At 42.5% G+C, this 23749-nt stretch overlaps 1 protein-coding gene across 1 annotated transcript in view; it reads right to left on the bottom strand.

Moving 5' to 3' along the window:
- Positions 1-23749, bottom strand: part of ARAP2 (ArfGAP with RhoGAP domain, ankyrin repeat and PH domain 2) — a 259491-nt gene that overhangs the window by 10115 nt on the left and 225627 nt on the right. The window contains exons 29-31 of the mRNA XM_083149954.1: positions 16788-16870; positions 9529-9564; positions 7247-7310 (exon numbers count right to left, since the gene is read on the bottom strand). Coding sequence (XP_083006080.1) covers positions 7247-7310; positions 9529-9564; positions 16788-16870 — 183 coding nt within the window. The remainder of the gene's footprint in view (positions 1-7246; positions 7311-9528; positions 9565-16787; positions 16871-23749) is intronic.

The following is a 23749-nucleotide window of genomic DNA, read 5'->3' as shown; positions in this document are numbered from 1 at the left end:
ATAGTATCTAAACAGTTTACTTCAGCCATCTGATTATCATAACTGGTTCATCAAATGTACGATTATCATGTTTACAGATAACAGTGGGCCTTATTCTGATCGGTGCGGCCGGATCCGAATATGCGGCCAGAACCGTGCGTGCGAAACCCCGCCTTCCATATGAATCGCCAACTCCGTCCGTACGCGGTAAGAAGCTGGCCGAACGGACCGCACGTGTATTTTTCATGGAATACGCCTCCTCCATCTCAGGGAACCTCCCCCATCATTCGATGGTCGCAGACCATCGAATGCAGGACCGAGTGGTCCACCAGCTCCCGCAACCTCAGACCACACGGACATTTTTCCGTGCAAAAGCAGGGATCTGGGCGGGCAGCTGACATTCTGGCGATGTCATATGTCCGCCCCCTACACGTGCGTGACGACTGCATTACCATACGTACGCCCAGCGTTTGCATGGGAACGCCCATGAAACGCGGGGCGTATGCATATGGTGATGAGCCCAAATAGCCCTTCACGCCCCTCTCCACCCCCTGTTCGGAGCGTTCACATTTCATGCGGGATTTGGCCGTACGCCCCGCTCGCACATGCGCAGAGACGCCTCTGCACATGCGCAGACACAAAACATCGGCGGACCGACCGCACGCGGACATTACCGCACCAACCAGAATAAGGGCCAGTGTATGGTTAGATATGTTGGATATATATAATGAGGAAAAGTGGCTCTAAATTGCTCACCCTCAGTAATGAAAGGTGCCATCTGCTGAGAATAAAATGGTTTACAAAGAGAGAGGGTGCAAATGCACTATGCGATCATTACATTACAATATAATATATAACAAGAGGTTGTTAGTATATCATTGGCCAGTGATATTGGTTATTGGCCTGCCCACCAATTGGTCGGCGGGCCAATATCACTGGCCAATGATATACTAACAACCTCTTATTATATATTATATTGTAATGTAATGATCGCATAGTGCATTTGCCCCCTCTCTCTCCAGATATATATAATGATATGGATATATATTGATTTATGTTTTGTATATTGCTTTGTAATAAAAACTGCTCCTTGATGTTTTTAATCTCCTTTTATGTTGATTTTATTTCTGTGTACTAAGGGATTCTCCATTTCACAGTACTAGCTGGTCCAGCTGTGCTCGGGCCTTTGATTGGTCTTTGAGCACAGGTGAGACTGCAGCGGGGTGTGGTCCTGTGAACCCTTGGTGAAGGTGTCTGGACTGTCTGAATAAAGTTATGTTTTGTAATCATCATGTGCTGTTCCCTGATGACGGGAGGTCCTCTCAAGATAAAAAAATTTTTTTACTTGCAAGATGTCTGATGAGTGCCTTTTTCAATTACTAAGTATATGGGACCCTGAGTCTAAAGACGGCACTGGAGCGTCTCAACATGTTTACCTTCTACGCATGCCAGGTATATCTCCTACTATCTATCTATCTAAAAGTATATTTACTTAAATGAATGCAGATTATTCCCACAGCATGCAACTGAAATATTTCAACAGTACTTTTCTAAGCAGCATTTTCAAGGTAACACTTATCTGCTTTTGTTATCTTTATAAAATAAATAATATCAATTTCAAATCAACAATTTACTGAATTCCATGGCATTATGTGAGTTGAAAACAAACCGCACTATAGTCTAGTCAGACTAATACAAAAATGATAAAAAAAAGGGTTTGTTCTTTTCTTTTGGTTAGCATCTAGTAATGTTGTAATTTCCCATTACTATGCTGAGGTATAAAAGCTTCAACATTTTCCACAATTGTAGATTGTATTAAACAAAACAAAATCAGTCATTACACAAAAGATGAAGGTGAGAGGAATGTTTAAATACAGAGGGTTTTTTTTCATTCTCCTTGAATGCATTTATTCATTTTCAAAATATACTGTAAGCTTATAAATGCGATGATTTTTATTTTAAAACAACAGCATCATTCTTTTTGCATCTGTAGTCAAACACACAGAAGTTCATAAAATAGGTTCCAAAATTGCAGGATTGGAGGGATTTTACGGCCTGCCCTGGAAACACATACAGTATATCAGGAAATTCCAGGTGCTGCTGATTACAGACCTATAGAGGATAAATTAACACAACTGCGCTCAGCTTGTGTGTGCTCTAAGCTAGGTCCAGGTGCTGCTAGTCTCATGAAGGGTATCCCAGTCCCTTTTGATTGGATAGAAGATAGTTTGGGGTGAGACAGCGCTATCCTGTTTGTAATGTCACTATGTAAATATGTATGTGAGAAAAGAAAGGTAGAAAGGTAGACGTATAAAATGAGGTTTATTGAAAGGTCAATATAATTCTAAGCAAGTAGCTAAAATTGTAGTATCCTTGATATGTGCTTAATACCAGACTCTGGGATGGTCTTTCACCCTAATGGTATAAGAGGGGGGGGGGGGGGGGGGTTTGTGTACCTCTATGGGTATTTACTTGGTGTTTTAATTACACCTCAGAGGTGTAATTAAAACACCTCTGATTACAGACCTGGCTTCTGCTACGGCTCCAATACCTGGTCTGGATCCTCCACATTAGATACTGTCTCTGACACACTTCTCTCCCCTTAGATTCAACCACGCTGGTGAAGCTACAAAATTTTCAGGTAATCTCTCTGCCTTGCCCACCTCTACTTTTGTCATATGCCCGGGCACACAGCCCTCCACCACTTTCCAGAGGTCGCCTACCTCACCTTCTTCCTCCTCCCCTAGCTTCACTATACGGTTGCTTGGAGGATCAAGACCTACAAACCACGGGAAAAGGGCATTGGCATTGAGGTACTGCTTCCGCGGACAATGCCGCACCTCAAACTTAAATGGCTGTAAGGCTAAAAACCAATGGGTCACACAAGCATTCACCTCCTTGTTTGTGTGCATCCATTATAAGGGTGCATGGTCTGTGACCAACAAAAACTGTCGTCTGAAAGTCCTGCAGTGATATCTTCTCACTAACTGGGTTCCATTGGGCCTCAGACTTGGTCTCTTTGGGTGGTTCAGGACCTGCTGTAGCTCTCCACTATGTCAAGTTTTGGTACGGTAGTCTCTGGCCCATGAGTTGATTCAGTAGCTAACAGTTTGTTGGTGTCATGTCAGGTAACCAGTTCCTGCTGCAACTGAAAGTGATGGCCCAGGATAAGGTGGTCTGGAGGTCTTGAACTGCCACTCCTCAACATCACCATGGATGTGCAACACCCTAACAGGAGGTAGGATCTTGTTAGCTACTGGAGGAACCACATTGACAGCAATAATGGTGAGCACACTGCTGGTATCCACTAGTGCCCAAATCTCCAGGCTTTCCAACTGTACCAGCACCCGGACAAGGGAGGACTCTGCTTGGGTTACACCCACAGCCACCAGGCTGACCAATGGCCAAGCCATTTATCCCGAACTGCAATCAATCGTCTCTCCCTGTTTTGGGCAGTCATGCAGCACATTAACAGGCTCACCACACTCAAAGCACACAATGGAAGGCAGAGCCTTTGGCTTAACCTCAGGGACCTGAGTTCTGGGCTTTGGTACTGGCACGAATCCTGACCTGGCTTACTAAATTTCTCCAAAGTCAGGCGCCACTCAATCACCACTGACTTCTCCTCCAGTCTGGGTATTAGCCTGTAGGGCCCACTGCTGTGCTGAGTGGTCTAACACCTGCATAACCTGGTCCAGTGCAACTATCTCCATAATTTGCACTGCACAATTTTTATCCAGCTGCAACCAGGCGTTGCCAGCTAGCTTAGTTTGGCCAGCTGAATACTGGGAGGCTCAGAGTCCTCCAGCCTCCTTATCATGAAATTCCTGGGCTTTGCCATCCCCTGTAACTCCAATCCTGTCAAGCATCGCTTTTTTAAGGCCAGGGTAGGAGCGGGCCACCGCCACAGACATATCTATCTAGGTCGCTATCACCCCAGCGATTAGTATCCAGCAGGCTCGATAAATCTATAATCACCAGTGTCAGGGCCAGTGTTCTTATGCAGAACACTGGCCCTGACAGATCGTTCGGAGCAATATAGCATCTCTCAAAACGCTGATTTCCCGGTTTTTAGGCCCAATAAGTCTTTTATAAACATGACATTTTCTGACTCAACTGAATGCTAATTGATGTCCCAGAAAACAATAAGATGCCTAACAATTCTGACATTCAACATTCCATTCAAAATATTTTGCAGAGTAAATTTAATAAAATGAACATGAAATTTCTGCATCCATAGGTTTTTCTTTAGTATTGTAGAAGAAATAGAAAGCGGAGAGGTTGTCTGTAAATAGTTGAGTCCTGAGTTGAATGTATGCATGGTTTTGGATCATATTGTCTGAAGTGTATTCTGGACGCAAGTACAAGTGTGGCCATCATATGCATTTTAATCACATCGACAATTGTGACTGAATAGCTGTAATGTAACAGCAAAGTTCAATGAGAGCATGCTAATGGAATCGTTTTATAAAGATGGAAGAATGCAGTAATAACACTGTGTTAATGGTATCTTCGTTATTTTAGTATCGGTTGGTACAGTTGCATCCTGATGATGATGACGATGATGATCAAACAACACATGCAGATCAGAGACGGATTGAGACCTCATGGTGCCATAAGCATAATAGTAGTTTGGGGCTCCCCTTCCTCAAACAATCCATAACAATATAGGAGCAGGGGGGTAGGAAGAGGAGCAGCACAGAGGACGGGGAGGGGGGTAGGAGTCTGTGCTGCATAGAGGGCAGTGGGCAGCAATAGGTGGCGATACCCTGCCCTGCAATGATGCAGGGATGGGTACTAGTACATTTAAAAATGACGTAAAACGGGGGTTTTCCCGCATTTTCGTCTTAGTACATCCCCGGTAGTTGAATCTAACACTAACTGTCACGGTTGAAGATTCAGATGGGGTCGTGTGATGCACAGGGACTGGAGACGAGGCAGTAGCAGTAGGGTTAAAACAAGCGGGTTTAATCAATGATATCATACAGGGACTCAAATACTTCTTTGAGATAAAGGCAGGCAAAATAATAATAATGAGTAGCAATGATAAAGAATGTCCAGATAACAATGATGAGGAATATCCAGAGTACAATGATGAGGAATATCCAGAGTACAATGATGAGGAATATCCAGAGTACAATGATGAGGAATGCCTGAGACCTGAGGATGCTGGAGACGGATTCTTGAAAGATCCAGGAGCGGGACCGGAGTTAGGAATCCAGGAGGGAGCACTCAAGAGTACCAGGGAGAAGCTGGCAACCAGCGTGACTGGAATGAGCGATGGGGTCAAATAGCCGATAGCAAGCTGACAGGCACAGCGGGAATAGCAAGGGCACAATGAGTCAGGAGCATTCCAGGAAGTGCACGGCACAGAAGACTCTTTGCACTGACACTGAGCTACCTAGGCAGATCCCCTTTATGCGAAGAGGGCGGCTGCCACAGTGAAACAGGTGAGAATACCTGACCTGGCCCAATCCCCTGTTTGCCCTCAAGCAAGATGGCGGAGCTGGCCTCCCGGCATCTGTAGCCTTAGAGCAGGACCATGCTGCAGATTCTCATGCTGCCTTCCAACACTGCCGGACCTCTGCCTGCCGTCTCACCTGACATGGAGGCCGACACACGCCAGCCGGCGGTGGACATGGGCGGGTGAGTGCAGTACCCGCCGTGTACCACCGCGGCGGCGTGTGACAACTAACTCTGAATTGTGGCCAAAATTCTTTGCAAAAATATTAAATATGTTGTGAGTGTAAGACTAGGACAACAATAAAGTGTGAGTTTTTAGAAGTGAGAGATATTGTCCACAGCAACCAATCAGATTGTAGCATTATCCTCCAAGAAGGTGCTATGTAAAATTTGATTAGTTGCTATGGGCAACATCTCTCAATTCTTAAAACCCACACTTAATTAATTTTACCCAAATGAGTGCATGTCCCTAGGAATATCTAGGGCTTTGCATGCCCAGAACATTGCTAGGTTAAATCTGCTCTGGAATGCCTCTATGGGCTGCTGCGGGGTAGCCCATAAAAACAGATAGTACACAGGCCAAAACTACACATGTGCCGGACCCGAGACCTTAAATATGTTTCTATGGACTGCTGATTAAGCAGCCCATAAAGGCTGGGGGGCCAGCAAATGTTCGGTACCGAAAGAGCTACTACGCAGCGGGGACCAGCAGCACGGCGGCAATGTGGCCTCATGGCAGCCCCCCTCCTCCACAGAGGTAAGAGCCACCACTGCATCTACCCCTATATTTCTCAGGGGTAGGAGAAAGAGGATGTTGTAGAACTACAGCCTCTTGAAGATCCTTTTTGACTCAGACATCCTATGGCACTGAAAGAGGATGCTTCCTGACACCCCAAAACATTTTTGTACTGCTATTTTTCAACACTGCTACAGTTAGTGAATGTAACACAAACCTAAAACCTTACAACAAGTTGGTTCTAATGCTTGATCATAATATAAATCATATAAAAAAAAAAACTGTTCAGTGTCTCCATATGAAACCAAAATAAACAAAAACGTAAAAGGAAAAAGCAGAAAAAACTTCTGCAGATAAGAAATATAATAAAAATGTATTAGCAGCAAAATCATGGCATTTTTCATCTGGTGATAAATGGTTATATAGGAATGTAAAAACTCTAATTTAAAAAAATAATATTAATATTGTGCAAACCATTTTCTTAAACCAGATTTCTGCCTTACTTTGGGACCCCGATTAGTTCAATAATAGAATTGAAAGTACCATTTTTTATATTTAAAAAAAATGTTTTCAATGTGCTATTTATTATAAAGTACTGTATGTTTTGTATCATTAATAGTACACGATTACCATAATACTTCTTAAATGCTATACCTGGAAATACACATATTGCTAATAAGAAAAAAAATAAAATTCCAAGTGCATAATGGTTTAATACTGTATGAAAACATTCAGAACAAATCATATGATTTGTAATTCTTCCTAAGTATATCTATGATTTATATTTTTTTTCCATCAGACATCAGAATTTAAATTACTGTATCTTTGCACGAATACTTAATTAGTATTCCTGTGCCTGGATATAAATTTTATTGGTCGTGATTGTATTCTACCCAAATTTTATGCATGATGCTTTAATGCCCAAATCATAAAATCATTCCTAACAGGTTGATTTGTGTCTCTTCAATAACAGGTTCATTGCTAGTATAATATATCTAGAAAGATAAATGTGTGTCTTTAAAATCACTGAAATATGTTTATCCACTGATCCATCTAGAATCACTTTACCTGTGCATTAAGAATACTAATTAACCACTCCATTTGTGCTTCTTCTGTATCGCAACAGAGATACCTTAAAAAAGATAGACACATTTACAAAGAGAGCTTTCAAAACATAAAAACAGACAGAATTTTGTATTATTATCACTATATAATATTGGAGCAAAAAATAAGTGATTTATGCTGTGTACACACTTCAAAGATGTATTCGCCAACCTGCCATCACACTATACACACTTACCAATCAGCCATCAGTGTTGGCGGACAATGCCGCCATGGTATAGGTGGTTGAGGGGCAGAGCAAGATTAAGGGCCTTATGGGCTTGGAGCAGGGGCGAATAGCCATAGACCTTACAGAAAAGATTCTCGGGAGGCCAACGCATTTACAAGGCCACCTGTCCAGATTAATAGCCCCATTCCCCTCCTGTCTCCCATATAAACAACCTTTGTCAGGTCACAGAGCAGAGTAACCAATGCTGCAAATACTCATCTAAAGTGGGTGTGCAACTATGGTGACATCTGTTAATGGGACAGGAGTGGGTGATATCTGGAGGTGTAACCATTTCTGAGGTGTTTCTGGGCTTCACTGGGGGAGGGGGGGATATTTATGATATTCGAAGGATTATGGTAATTAGTGTTTGTCTGAATTCATGAGGTTTGGGGTCTTTGTTCAGACTCAGTGAGGGGGAATTGGTATATTATTTGAAACGTGGAAGTTTGTGGTTTGTTTCAGCAGCTTAAAAGCCTTGTGGCCACTAGACTGCCAAGTGTATTGAAACCAATGGCTTCCACACAGGTATAGTAATGGATTAATCCTGCCTATTTTGGTGTTGGTCCCGCCTACACTTCATTTGGTGCCGCCCATGTAAGGCCACTTCTAGAAATTTTTCCTGGGCCGCTATTAGTTCCCAATCCGCCCCTGGCTTGGAGCTTAAAATGTTCAAATAGGAGAAGTGGAGGAGGCGGGGCCAATGCCATGTAGGCATGTAGAACAAAAACACTATAACAGGCCTGCACCTTTGCTGGTGTAGCATAGGCTGAGCGGTACCCGGTGGGAGCCATCCTGTCATATATACATACAGTAAGTGTTAGCAGGGCTCCAGGGGTAGAGCCAATTAACTATGCAGCAGCAAGTGCACCACAGAGCTTTGTTGGAAAAGCAGTGGTCACACTTGTATCCTGCTATAAAGCACACAGGTGCTGCTGTACATGCAAGTTCCCCTTTCAGGGCTTGGAGCCTAGAGGCAGGTGTCTCCATTGTCTCTGGGAGTTATGACCCTTTTCTTAGGACAGAAACTGGTAAATCTGTATCTTTTGTAAATGAAACATAGCTTAACCCTTTCAGTGCAATGGTGCCGTGAGAGATGTGCAAAATATCCGCTAAAAATGCCAGCATCGCTCTTTTTGGTGCAATATTTTACTAAACTTCAATGAACTGACTTTAGATCATTTGCCATCAATAACTAAAGTGATTCATATCCCTTGACTATGGCCCTGACATTTATAGTGGATATTTTGCACATCTTTTACAGCAACGTTGGTACTCAAAGGGCTAATAAAGTTAGTAAATCTAAGCAACATCTTTGTTACGGCTTAACAATACGCTATAGCTTACTGTAATTTAAAACAAAGACCAAAATCCACATACCGTAACTGCTTTGCATGTGCATTTGAGATGTGTGATTTTTTTTTTTTAAATAACCTTGTTTTTGTATAGCACTGCAATATTGTGCAGAGCGCACAATATTGCAGTGCTATACAAAAACAAGGTTATTTAAAAAAAAAAATCACACATCTCAAATGCACATGCAAAGCAGTTACGGTATGTGGATTTTGGTCTTTGTTTTAAATTACAGTAAGCTATAGCGTATTGTTTAATTCTGAAACAACTGCATTGCTGTAAAATAAAAAATCATGAATATAAGTAGTGAAATTTGTCTCAGTGATGAAAGGAGATTGAAGGAGATTGAACACCATGGCTGCATTACAATTTAATAATGATTGACTGGAAGCCTATGCTTCAAGCTCATGTGCTACCCGGGGTGCCCTCTGCAGACAGGTAATCCGGCTGTAGCCGAACCAATCACAATAAATATTGTAACGCGGGCAGGGGTTTCCATTCCATGATACAGAATAAATATGATGAGTAATTTATATTGATTCTTCTATATTTCTTTTTTTTTTTTTACAGGATTTTATAATATTTCTCTTCAGTTACTATATGCCTATAATAAAATTGTATATTTTTTGTGCAATTATGCTGAAAACTAGTTTGAAAGTTTTTGTCTTACCATTGATGTTTTTCAAAACAAATTGTTAAGCCAAAACTGTAAAAAAATAAAGAGAATTAAATTATAATGAAAAATAAGTAAGTAAGTAAGTAAAATGCACCAATACCCCAAGAATCAGTTGCTTAGATACTTAGGGGTATATTTATTAGAAACATAGAAACATAGAATTTGACGGCAGATAAGAACCACTTGGCCCATCTAGGCTGCCCCTTTTGTAAACATGTTACCTCAAACCCTATTTGATCCTTATTTTTTGTAAGGATATCAATATGCCTATTCCAAGCATTTTTAAATTGTTCTACTGTATTTGCCTCTACCACCTCTGATGGGAGGCTATTCCACTTATATAGAAACATAGAATTTGATGGCAGATAAGAACCATTAAAGCTTCTAAGGTATAAATGAAAAGTGGTGCTGTTGCCGATAGCATTTATTGTTTACATTTTGTCTACCATTTTTACGGAATGCAATAAAGAAATGATAGACAGACTCTAATAGGTTGCTATAGGAAACATCACCCTATTTCACATTTAAAAACTTTAGCACTGTAAATAGCCGTAGCAGCCAGTAAGCTTTTTACAATAGATCTGTATAGATTTTTAATGTCAAGGCCCCATAAATGAAAGATATATTGAGGCAAATCAAGAAAATTAAACACGTTTACAAATCCTGATTCCCCGATCCCAACTGAAAACGGTCAAGATTGGCAAATCAGGCATTTTTGATTTTGTGAATTGGTGGATCAGTAGCGCTACCTAACGTATGGAGACCATTAGATTGATTGAATAGATAATTTTTGTATCTGCTTATTCATACTTACTTATGGGGTATTTTTTCCTGTATGTCATTGTTGTGCATTTTTCTTTATTGAAAACCTATTTAACTCTTGTTAAACTTCTTAACAACAGCTAGATTTTTTCGTACGGTACATGCAGTAATATTTTTAAAACACAAATACTATACAACAAATTTGTGAGCCATAATCAACACAATATACACAATAAAATCAGTTTTATTGCTCATGGATGCAGATTTGATAAAGTGATTAATGTTGATAGCTGCAAGAAACCTGTATATCAGTAATTAACATGATTGCTACTTTTCCTTTAGTAACTAATCTTCTATATGGTTCTTTAAATTGAAAATAACATTGGTGTGCCAAATAAATGAATAAATTAGCGATTTTATCTCTTGAAAAACAACAAACCACTAAACATTGACTGAGAGTCAATAAACCAGCAGGTTATTTATAAAGTTGTCAATACATTAAATTACATTAACAAAGCAAGTCTCAGAATGAAATGTGAAATACTCATTAAAGTAATCTATAGACAAAGAAAGTCGGACTCTGATAAACAATGGCAACAAAAAAATCACTTTAGAATAGTGCATTAGCAGAATCACTACAAAATACATTACATGCACAGGTTAATCTTGAAATAAATTAGCTTTTGTGTTGAAATGACTATCATTGCACAAGAACCAATTGGATTTACCTTTAACGGAATTACCAGTATTGTTATTTGCACCCTGCTACAGTGATTCTAACAAATTAAGCTGTAAAAGCAGGTGGGATACCGTACAGAAATAGGTTAATTACTGTAAATACATTCAGTAAAAAAAAAAATATTTTAATATTCTTCATTTTATTTTCCACTATATTTCCCAATGTTCCTTGGCAACAATGGTTTTCATTTTAAAGTGTTATTTGGTAGCTTTCTGAAATTCTTGTCTTGTATTATTATTACTAAGCCAGCAACTGAAACCTGTATTACAAACTAAATTTACAGATAAATACCCAACAATATAGCTTAGGAGAACTACAAATACTTAAGGCAAAGGCAACTACTTAAAGTTGTTAATTTGCTGAAATCATTTGTATTTGCAGTATGCGGATTACACTTCCTTCTCGCTGGGCTTGAATTAATTTACTAAACACTCTAGCAGGCGGTGCGGAGCTCAATTGGAAAGGGACGTGCATGCGCGTCTCCTTCTGGTAGCTGGTGGGGGCTGGCGGTTGGCGATCCGACTGCCAGACCCCCGCTAAAACGAGCTGCGCTCCATCTGTAAATGAAATGGGGGTGTCTAACTGCCTCTTAAAAGGCAGGAGAGGGAGATAAGATAACTGTCATCAGAGTAACAATGTATTACGACTTCAAACATGATCAAAGACCAAAGTCATATGTTACATATTTTATTATAAATTGAAGAATTCTCTAATAGCTAGGCATTCCTAAAATCATAGAAATCTAATACTTGAGGTCTGTACGCAAGTTGGGTGTGTTTTTAGTATATCTAAAGGACTTTATTCTGGTCCACATGCAACGCTGCAAATTTTGCAGCATTGCGTGTGGAATAAACGCCGTCCGCCACTCGCAGATCCTTCCCACCCTCCCTCGCACACAGGGTTGTCTGCACGGTTGCGAATGGATGTTTTGCCAAAACATCGATTCGCAGCCTATGGGGCACCACCCACATCATTCAATCGAAATATGTGGAAGGTGCATGCATATCTAAGTGACTCTTCGGGATTTGCGTGCACACTCTACAGTAACTGGGCGGGCAGCTGACATCCGCCTGACAGCTGCCTGCTCCCTGCACATGTACTATAGGGTGACTTCCATGGGAATGCCCAGCGTTCCCATGGGCGGTTCCCCCTGCCTGCCGTCCCCCGCCCACAGTCTTGGGTACCTGCACCCGCCAAACACTCTATTCGCTGTGGTCGCACGCACCCCGCGCATGCGCAAAAATGCACAGTTAAAAAACATTTGCATACGAGGACCAGAACAACCCCCTAAATGTATGGTTTTGAAAAAAATATATTCATTTAATAACTTTAAAATGTAAAAGAATGTGATAATACCATATTCATGTAGCTATTACAAAGGGTAAATTATATACAATTATTTGTATTTATCTTTAAAGTTATGTGGGCAATCCTGATTTAAATAACTGGACAGCCTGTGAGCAGAGACTTGTCTATGCCCTCACTGAGGGTTTGGATGGTGGAAAAAAAGGTATGAAAGCTTTTTGTTATTTGTCAGATTTTGGGGCTCAATCTCATTGAAAGAAAGATTGCAGCTTTTTTTTCCATCTATGGCCTAAACCATCGGTGCCGATTTATGTTTTTGCTGGTGGGTGCTCAAGCCAAAAATATAGGGGACTGGCTTCACTGGGAAGGGGCGTGGCCTCAAAATAATACCAATATTACACAGCACAGTTGTCTCCAATATTGAAATTACAGCAGCAGAGTTCCCTTTTTTACACATTACAGCAGCAGAGTCCCCCTTTTTACACATTAAATGCTCCCACAGTGCCAAATACATAAATGCCCCCCCCCCCCCAGTGCAGGTACATAAATGCTACTCAGCCGCGCAGCACGCCCAGAGCACGCACATGCTGGCCGGCCCACATCCGCATATTACTCCGTGGACGGAATACACTCTTCCCGCCATCCTGGCATACTATTGCCTGGTGGCAGGTCCGGCGATGCGGGTACTGCAGCCACAAATTAGCAGGTTAATATGGCGGCCCAGCAGCAGGACTCAGACCCGTGGGTACTCACCAATTTCCGTGGGTGCTCAGGCCCTTGAGCACCCACAGAATCGGCACCTATGGCCTAAACCATAATAATCTGTGTATTATAGGCCTTTATTCAGATCTTATCTCGGTACAAATTTGTTCTCAAAATGGACAAAACCATGTGCACTGCAGGTGGGGCAGATGTAACATGTGCAGAGAGAGTTAGATTTGTGTGAGTTATTTTGTTTCTGTGCAGGGTAAATACTGGCTGCATTATTTATACACTGCAATTTAGATTTCAGTTTCAACACACCGCACCCAAAATATAACTCTCATATGTTACATCTGCCCCACCTGCAGTGCACACGGTTTTGCCCATTTTGAGAACAAATTTGTACTGCGATCAGATCTGAATAAGGGCCATAGTCTGCATGCTTTTTTCCTTTTATATGAAATTGCAACATTCCTTTTGTAAATAAAGTATTTCTTTTTTAGTCTATTTTAATTTTAATTTAAGCTTCAGAGCCGAGTCTTTGAGGAACCGATGAGTCTTATTTGCTAGAGACCCTGGGAGACTAGCTACAGTAACTATGTGATAACCTGTGTCGCTGAGTAATCCTTTATTGTAGACATGGTTGTATCAGACCACAGACAGTGTTGGAAAAATCAAAAAATCATTGTGAGCATTATATTTGGCTCAAGGGAATGAATGTGTGTGTGTGGGGGGGGGGGGGGGGGGGGGGCATGGATAAAGGTGACACCCGGAATTTATTCTTCTTTTTTCTCCATGACTACATAACTTTTATTGATCAAGATTAGAGTCACTTATGACATCGTAACATATTTCTTTTCTATCTTTATGTGGATGATATTTTCCTTACTATAGTAAACCCTTTGACATCTCTGTATAATAGTATAAAGACTCATGATAGATTGACTCTAGGTGGACAGTCATAATGTTGACCACTACTGTTCGACAGTCAAGAGGTCGACAGGGTCAAAAGGTCAACAGGCAAAAGGTTGACAGGGTCAAAAGGTCGACAGGGTCAAAAGGATGACGTTTTCAAAAGGTCAACATGAAAAAGGTCGACATGAGTTTAAAAATATTTGAGCCGACATGTGCCGACAGGTGATATCTCATGTCCTACATCCACTATGCATGGAGAATATAATAGTGTGCCCTAGTGTATGGGGGCTCTTAGACCCATAGGAGTTTTCAAACATTTAGAAAGTGGTTGCAAAATCCTCCATTCAAGTGTAGATTAAGGAGAACACATGTAGATTGCTATACTGGTAAGAATATGCTAATACTAGATTCATTGCTAGAGGAACTGTAACCATCTGGGTTGTTTCTTGTATCTGTGGTGGGACAGTCCTAAACTAAAACTATCCTGGGTTATCTACCTGGCTTCTTCTATTATAGGTTGGCTAAATCCATCTGACCATAAACCATTGGTGGTCAAAATGGTCCTCCAGGTCTATGAACAGTTCTTGTTTTCAAGACCACCTGTGGATCTATGGAATGCACTACATATTGAAAAATGTGACAGTAATTATACCCCTGTGCAACAGCTAGGTGGTCTGGAAAACATGTTAGGTGTTCTCAAGGATCAGTTTTGCCACTCCTGCTTGAAACGCATCTTGTTACCTCTAATGCCCCTTTCAGACCGCACTAAAAAAACGGTATTTTGACGATTTTTAACCGTTTTGAAACGGTAATGTGTGCGGTCTGAAAGGTGCAAAGTGATTTTACTGTTTCCAAAAAAACGTTTTTTGGGGCCTTATTTTGGTTCATTCTTTCTGACAAAATCCTTCTTAGATGGGCAAAACCATGTGCACTGCAGGTGGGCCAGATGTAACTTGTGCAGAGAGAATTAGATTTGGGTGGGGTTTTACTTCAAAGTGAGATCTATAATGCAGTGTAAAAATAAAGCAGTCAGTATTTTCCCTGCACAGAAACAAAAATACTCACCCAAATCTAATTCTCTCTGCACATGTTACATCTGCCCCCCCTGCAGTGCACATGGTTTTGTCCATCTAAGAAGGATTTTGTCAGAAAGAATGAACCAAAATAAGGCCCTTGGAAACGGTAAAAAAGCAGGGTCCTACCCGTTTCAGACCCGTTTTTATTTGGTGTCAAAACGGATATAAAACAGGGCAGCGCAGGGAGGGGAATAATCGCGAGAGACGAGGCCTGCAATACTGCCATCAAAACTGCTAAATTTATGGGGGGGGGGGAAGACTCTGCCCGCAAAACTGATTAATTTATTAGGGGGGGCGCGCGTGTGCGTCTGCCCAGCATTGTTGTAGATGGTTGCCATGACGGGCTGGGTAGTGGCGTGGTCAGGATGTCGGGACCGGAGTCCCACTGTCACTGCTGCCGCCGCGCACTCACTCCTTCTCCCTCTATAGTGCACTCCTCTCCTCGGTTGGCCAGTGCAGGACGGCGCACGAGTCCTGTCCCCCTGCCCCCCCCCCAATAAATGAATCAGCTTTGCGGGAGGACCCCCTGGAGCCTGGACCGGCCACAGTGCACAGGTGAGCAAAAGCCGTTTTCATGATCGCTTTCACACCGCAAACCTGCTTTAGACCAGGTATTTAGATGCGGTGTGAAGGGGGTAAACTTCCTCTGACCCGTTTTAAAAAACGTTTTAAATACCTGGTCTAAAGCAGGTTTTACGGTCTGAAAGCAGCATAACTATCCCCCACTTCTCCAGGCACACCCATAAATGAATAAATTATTTAGGAGTATACTGAGTGTGTTTCCTTGCCTTATTGCCTCTGTATGTGCTGCTATGCCAAGATTGTACAGATATCAAACATACCGCTAACATCTTGTGAAACTCCTGCGCATACATTTAGAATACATGGTCTTCATGGAACTCTGTTCATCAGCTGCCTCTTCATAGTCTGTGATTCTGACCCTGGCCTAGAACTTCAGAGACCCCTTTTAATACAACTATTAGCATCCACTCATAAGCATGATAATTACATCCGGCAATCCTAATCCCAATTCTTCTCTCATTCTGGGGGTTATGCTGCCGCCACCCGTTTGCAAGGGCGATTTTCAAGGAGGGCATGCGAATAGATGTTACACATTTGCAGGCCAGAGGGGATCGCTCACATCATTCAATGGTTGCCGATGTGGTGCGTGCATGCATATGTAAGTTTGCTCTGAGCAACCTTATATATGCATGTACGCTCGGGGGGAAGTGGGCGGGCAGCTGACATCTGGTGATGTCAGCTGCCCGCCCCCGCCCCCCCCCCCCGCATTCACGTCACGGCCTTATTACCATGAGAATGCCCATGCACAGAAATGCGCACAGCCCGACCATCGTTACATATTTTGTTCCATACTACAGTCTGTTAGCATTTCTTTATGAATGCTATGTGTCTGCTGCAAGCTCACTGTGACCTATTACTGTACTTGTGTGGTTCTGGGTTTCTTCAATAATATTGTATTAAAAAGCATAACACAATGGGCATGTTTCTGAGGTTACCACTTATGAGGTCAGTGTTTTACCACACCCAAGATCAGCTTGTATTTTAGCATTGTTGGCAACTTACTGTACATATATAATTTATCTACTTATCTACTTTAGTTAAGAAAACAACTATAATGACACAAATAAAACCCACACCAAACTGTGCACTTAGCCGTAACATCTGCGTACATGGAGAAGTTATCCTAACTGCTACTGTGCTACTGTATTAAATAATCTTCTTTCATAAAGTACCTTGTTGGTGGTTTCATTTTCTTCCTGACTCCAATGTAAAGCTTGCATGGTACCACAGGCAATACTTTTTCTGGCTTGATGCTCTAAGTTAAAATAAATAAAAGTGTGTTAAAAAGGAAAAAGGTAAATCTTAGGAGCCTACGATTAATATTGTTATTACAGTACTGTTGTATTTACGAGTCGTGCTTGTTACTATGATTACTGCTCATCAACTGGGGGGCAAAAACAGAAGTTATCACTGTAATTCCTAGTTTTCAAATATTTTGTCCTAATTAATGTTTTATTGTGTTTTGTGCACCATGTAAGAGAAGGGAAAAATTATTTCTGTTCTTTCCTGTGGTCTGTAATCATGGTCCAAGTAACTTCTAGAACCACTGTCCCAACAGCACTTTCAAGTCAGAAAAGACACTAGACATAATTGTATGTACTTATGGATTGTGAACAATATACTGTAGGTCACACAATGTATATTTGCTACAGTATAACTGTCTGTGTAAAGTACAAACTGTTTCTGTTAATCTTTATAGTACTAAGTTGGTAAAGGAGTCACTTCACTGCCATAGAAATACATTTATATTTTTTACATACAGACAATCCTGTTTTTTATTAAAAAAAAAACACTTTTGAAACCCTTAAAACACAACCTATTTAATTTAAATAAGGTGATACAGGCAGAATCCCGGTGGTCAGGATACTTGCATTCAGTATCCAGCATCCCAACTGCCATCAGAAGACCAGTGCCAGATCTAGAAAAGGATTAATATACCGATGCTGGAAGGGTAAGGTTAGGGTTAAGCTGTGGGGAGGAGGGGTTGGGTTTTCCCACTTAAACCCCTTTCACATTGCAGCTTTTACATGGTATATTGTCATTTTTTTTACCGTTTTAAAATGGTAACAGCTGCAGCGTAAAAGCTCCATTGTCAATTTACCAGTTACAGAATACCGGTAGTTTGAAACGTGTTAAAAGCAGGATTCTACACGTTTCTGAGCCGTTTGCCCTGCAGTTTGAACAGCTCAGAAACGGTATTTGCTACAAATGATAACCACACAAGGGTGAAAGGTTATCTCCCTGTACGATCCCCGCCCACAAGCAGGAAATAAATATTTAAAATGGCATTGTATGGCTTTCTATGGGTGAAACGGGTTGAATCTGAAAGGTACAAAAACGGTATTGAAACTGCAATATACCGTTTACAACATGCAATATGAAAGGGGTTTAACTGGCTTTTGACCCATTTTAAGACATGTTTACAAAAACGGGTTGAAAGCAGGTTTGCAATGTGAAACCAGTATTAGGCTTGGGCTGCAGGTTAAGGGATTAGGTTTATGTGTAGGGGTGCATAAGTGTGGTTTAGTCACTAGTGGGTAGGATTGTGGTAAGGCTGACCGGTGGCACCCTGACCACTGGCAGTCCGTATGTATCTCTAAATAAGTTATATACGCTGGGCGTTCCCATGGGTACGCAGGTGGCCCGATGCCTGCTGGTGGCAGGCGGCTAACGTCACATGATGTCAGCCGCCCACCACATCTTCATTGTTGCGCTCGTAAATAAAAGTCAGTTTTCACTGACTTCTATTTGCGATGGCAGGAGAAATCATTTGATGGTCAACGACCATGGAATGATTTCTCCTGCTAGTTCTTGGACACATACCCTCGCATGGTACCGAGGGGATTCGGCAGCGGGGGGGCTGTATTTGTCCAGGCAGCGTGCGGCATTGCAGGGCAACCTGAAACAGGGTCTATATTTCAATAGGCAATCTGATATATTTATTGTTGTTGATTATTTAAAAGTAAGCACTAGAATTATAAGTATAAAAGTAATAAAGGTACTTGTGTATTATCACGGCGCCCACTAAGCTATTTGCTTAGTGGGCTATTCTACGTAGGAAAATCGCATCGCATCACATGGGCCATTTAAAGGGCGATGCGATGCGATGCGATGCAATCCGATTTTCCTATGTAATATATTCACTGCTCTCTTAGCCCCGGGGGATCGCATCGCACCTACCGCAAAATCACATGCGATTTTATACAGTGTACGATGCCTTTAGCTATACAATAATATCATTGGATGCCATTGTATGACATTGTATGACATATAATGAGGTTTGGGGCACCCCCCACTATCAACGCCACCCCGAAGCGTGGCGAGAGCAGCGGAACGCATCCTCCGACGTTTTCATACCCCTACTATCCATGTCGGCGTGGAGTTGATTTTATATTATAGTGTGGCAAGCGCAGCAAGCCACCAGCCACGAAGCTGCACTCGCCACGCTTCGGCTCGGTGGCTCGCTGCGCTCACCACACTATAGAGAGTCAACTCCACGCCGACGTGCATAGTAGGGGTATGAAAAGGTCGGAGGACGCATTCCACTGCGCTCGCCATGCTTCAGGGTGGTGTGGATAGTTGGGGGGTGCCTCAAACCTCATTCTATGTTATAAAATTATATCATTGTATAGGTAATGTAATGGCATCGTACACCCTATAAAATCGCATGAGATTTTGCGGGAGGTGCGATGCGATTCCCCGGGGCTAAGAGAGCAGTGAATAAATTACATAGGAAAATCGGATCGAATCGCACGTCCCTTAAAATGGCCCATGCGATGCGATTTTCCTACGGTGCCGTACTTAAGAAACTTGGGCGCCATGATAATACACAAGTACAGTAACAACAAATATATTAGTGTTCCCACTAGGCTGTTTTAGCGGGGCACTGCGCCCTGCCCGATTTTTTAAGTGAAAAATGCGCCCTGCCCCTCTGGCAGCGCCCCGCTAAACCAGTCTGCCTTTGTCCCCGCTGTTTTGACCGGGGAAGCCCGGCGCCGCTGTACATAGCGATGCCCGGCACTTCCCCGGCAGTTTACAGCCTTCCAGGTGGCCGGGTCCGCCCCCTGTGCATGACGCCGCCGGCAGCGCCCACCACTGTGCATGACGCCGCCGGCCGTGCCCACTCCTCTGCGTGATTCCGCCGGCCGGGCATGCCCCTTTTCGTCACGGCGCGGTCCGGGCACGCCCCTTTTGTGACGTTGGCGGCCCGGGCACGCCCAAAATAGTGACGTCGGCGTGCCCGGTCCGACCCCCCCGCCCTGCCCACCCTAGTGGCCACCTGTGGAGAATACTTTTCAAGGTACTGTACTGTACTGCATGTTCCTAATGCCGGCAATAAACGGAATCTGTTGCAGGTGTAGAATATCCAGCACTCTCCTAAGTATGAGTCCCAAACAAGTTTGGTAAAATCCAAATAGCTGAGTTTTATTCAATTTGCACACGGTGTCAAGTAGATAAATTCACAGGTGTTTTATAGAACATGCCCCGACGTTTCGATCCCACACAAGGGGATCTTTCTCAAGAGGCTTTAAGTTCAGTAGTACAGCGATTTCAGCGAAGAATCAAGGGGAAAACCCTGGGTAACCGGAGCATATATAATATATATATATATATATATATATATATATATATATATATATATATTAATGACCGTATTTGCATTAAGGAATTGGAGATATCAGAGAATACTCTACCTACAGTATATTAATATTATTATTGTTATTATCATTTTATTTATAAGGCGCCACAAGTGTTTCGCAGCGCTGTACAAAGTTTTCCTTTGGGAGACAAAACTTGGCATAACATTGAATAAATAACTAAAATAGAGTACACATGTACTCAATAGGGAATGCAAAATATATAAGCACCATTGGTCCAAGTCGTAATTTATACATATATTATTGTAATTAAGGGCCTTATTCTGGTCTGTGCAGCCGGAGCCGAATATGCGGCCAGGACCGTGTGTCCTAAACCCCGCCTTACGTACGGATCGCTCACTCCGTCCGAATGTGGTAAGCCGCTGACCGCACGGAGCACGAGTGGATTTCTCATGTATACACCTCTTCCATCTCTGGGAACCTCCCCCATCATTCGATGGTCGCAGACCATCGAATGCAGGACCGAGTGGTCAGGCAGCTCCCGCGAGCTCAGACCACTCGGGCATTTCTCCGTGCAAAAGCAGGGATCTGGGCGGGCAGCTGATCCGGCAATGTCATATGTCCGCCCCCTACACGTGCGTCACGGCCGCATTACCATACGTACGCTCAGCGTTTTCATGGGAACGCCCATGAAACGCGGGGCGTATGCATATGTTAATGAGTCCAAACAGCCCTCCACGCCCCTCTCCTCCCCCTGTTCGTAGTGTAAACAATTCATGCGGACGTAGGTCCCTTTCGCACATGCGCAGATATGCCTCTGCACATGCGCAAACACAAAACATCGGCGGAACGAACGCACGCGGACATATCCGCACCAACCAGAATAAGGGCCTAAATTACAACTGCATTTTATTTTATTCCAATAAAACTGAATATTCCTGATACCCTGGGCCAAGTGTATCAAGGCCAGATGTATAAACAGCCAGCCAATCAACTCCTACCTGTCATGTTACAGGCTGGGTTTGAAAAAAATGACAGGTGGGAGCTGATTGGCTGGTTATCACTCTCCACTTTATCACTTTTTTGAAGCTTGATACATCTGGTCCATTTTTTTTCAATATGAACCCAGAGAGTTTTGGAATAAAAGAATTAAGGGGTACATTAAATAAAGTGTGAGACATGTTGCCCATACTTATAATTTATCTAGCACCTTCTACATAAAAGCTAGAATCTGATTGGTGCTATGTGCAACATCTCTCACTTCTAAAAACGTATACTTTAGTAAATCCACCCCGAAATATGAGATTGAACATTTCAGTCTACTTCACATTACAGAAATATATTTTTAACCAGTTTTACAAAAGTTAGTTTAGAGTTTTCACTGTCACTGAAAACCAAGTACAGTAGGTATCATATTTCTCTGCTTTACAGCTTGAACCTAAAATTTGCAATGTTCTGTTTTGTGTTAATTGGTGTGAATATGCCGTTCTTCTATAAGACCTTTGAAATAAAATCCCAAATGTAACCGCACATTATTCAAAACAGAAAAACATGTTTTCTCGCTTATTTCAGTAAAATACAGGTTTACTGTAGCATGGAAAAGTATTTTTTACTCTAAGTTATCTGTCTGTTGCTTAAACATGTTCAGAGTAGAGATACGCAGGTTCGGATTTACCCGGATCTCAAAATGGGATCTTATTGGCTATTGGCTGTCACATGTTTTGGCTCCAAAACATGTAACAGCCGGATCTATATCACTACTATGTGGAATATTTGCCACTTTGGCATTTTATTTATTAAGATGGGAGTTCTAGTAAAGATTGGATGTTGCTATTGGCAACCATTTTGTCTATCATCTTCGAGAAGGTGCTAAATGAATAAGTAGATTCTGAATGGTTGCTATGGACAACATCCCATCTTCAATAGAACTTCCATCTTATTAAATTTACCCCTATGTGTCCAGGCCACAGATAAGGAGAGAGAAACTCCCTGAACTAGCAGAAATCTCCTTGGTTGCTATGGCTGCAGTTAGAAATCGGAGCGGTATATACTGTGGGTGGAGTTATAGCAGGTGGTAGGGTGTAAATTTGTGTGTAAACTAGTTTAAAAAAAATTGTTAAAGATTGCCCTGTGGCGATGGATGGTATTAATATGTCAATCCATCATAAATGATAGGATACCCTAGCCCAGCCTCAATCAGCTCAGTACAGTATACAGATGTATCAGCCGCCATGTTTTCTGCAATGTATACTCGTCACGTGCATACTAATCAAGGCATTGACTGAGGGGTTATTCAGACCCGATCGCATGGCTATGAATGTGTACTGTATGGCCCATAGTAGGCATGCACGAGGCGTTCCTCTTATAATATCCTGCTACTTTTTTATATCACTGGCAATACGCAAGGCAGGACAGAAAGCCGGTTTTGAGGGTAGTAACCACCAGTCACTTTCTGCGAGTGTCAGGGAAAATGCAGGCATGCCCAGGCATTTAGGGAAAGGTACAGACTGCCCACACTGGTAGTCATTCAGTCAATGGTGAGTGATTGCTAATGGATTTGCAGCAAAATCCGTCATAAGAAATTCAAAAGCTTGCATGGGGCGGGATTTCACTGTCTGGGCAGGGTATAACGATTTGCAGGTCTCTGCAAATTAGCAGAGAATCGATCAGGTCAAAATAACCCCCTGAGTGAGCTTGGGTGCGATTGTACCACAGAAAGTATATATTCTCTGGTAAAAATATACGCACATGCAAATATACCCACACAAATCACGCAGCAAAGGGATTGCGGATGGGATTAGGTGCAGCCTATATGGGGGCTGCTACATCTGTACATAAAAACTCTCATAGCAGCTCCACACATCTACCCCATACCCTCCAACATGACCCATTCCATTAGGTACAAAATGCTCTGTTCCTGGACTTCCCTGCCAGTGGCAGTTACAGATGTGAGCCTGCAGCACAGTCCAAGGTACTTGTGTATTATCACGGCGCTCCCCGATGTTGATCGCGCAATGTTTTTATCGCATCGCATGCCATATACCCGATGGCATGCGATGCGATGCGAAGCGATTTTACACCCCTATTCGATTAAAAATTGTACAAGCACCCTAATGGGTGCTTACAATGTTAAATGCACCCCCACGCCACCCCCCACTATAAACGTGATGTCACAACGGATTGTTGTGGATCCACTGGGGGCGTGGATTCTGACATGGATGCCAATGGTGGAGAAAGAACTGCTGGTCGAATATACTGGCGTCTCATAGGAGTCTCCAGGGAGTTTGGCTATACTCCTAATCAGAGGCGCGGAGTCTAACTGAGTGGCGGTTTTCACCATGGACCCCCGCAAGGGGATTTGGACTTAGCTGCGTCCACCCAGCAGGTCGCGGCCCTCCAATCAGGAGCCTCCAAGGAGATTAGGACGCTTGCTGGAACAGCTGGATATAGCTGTACTCAGGAGACGCTTGAAATAATAATAGAACTTAGGAGACACTTGAAACGTGAACTGAACTCAGAAGGCACTCGGAGGGTTA

The sequence above is a fragment of the Crinia signifera genome, chromosome 1, assembly GCF_055691185.1.
Source record: "Crinia signifera chromosome 1, ASM5569118v1, whole genome shotgun sequence".
Classification (NCBI taxonomy): Eukaryota; Metazoa; Chordata; class Amphibia; order Anura; family Myobatrachidae; genus Crinia; species Crinia signifera.
Note: the sequence above shows the minus strand (reverse complement) of the source record. Positions and strands in the feature narration are given on the sequence as shown.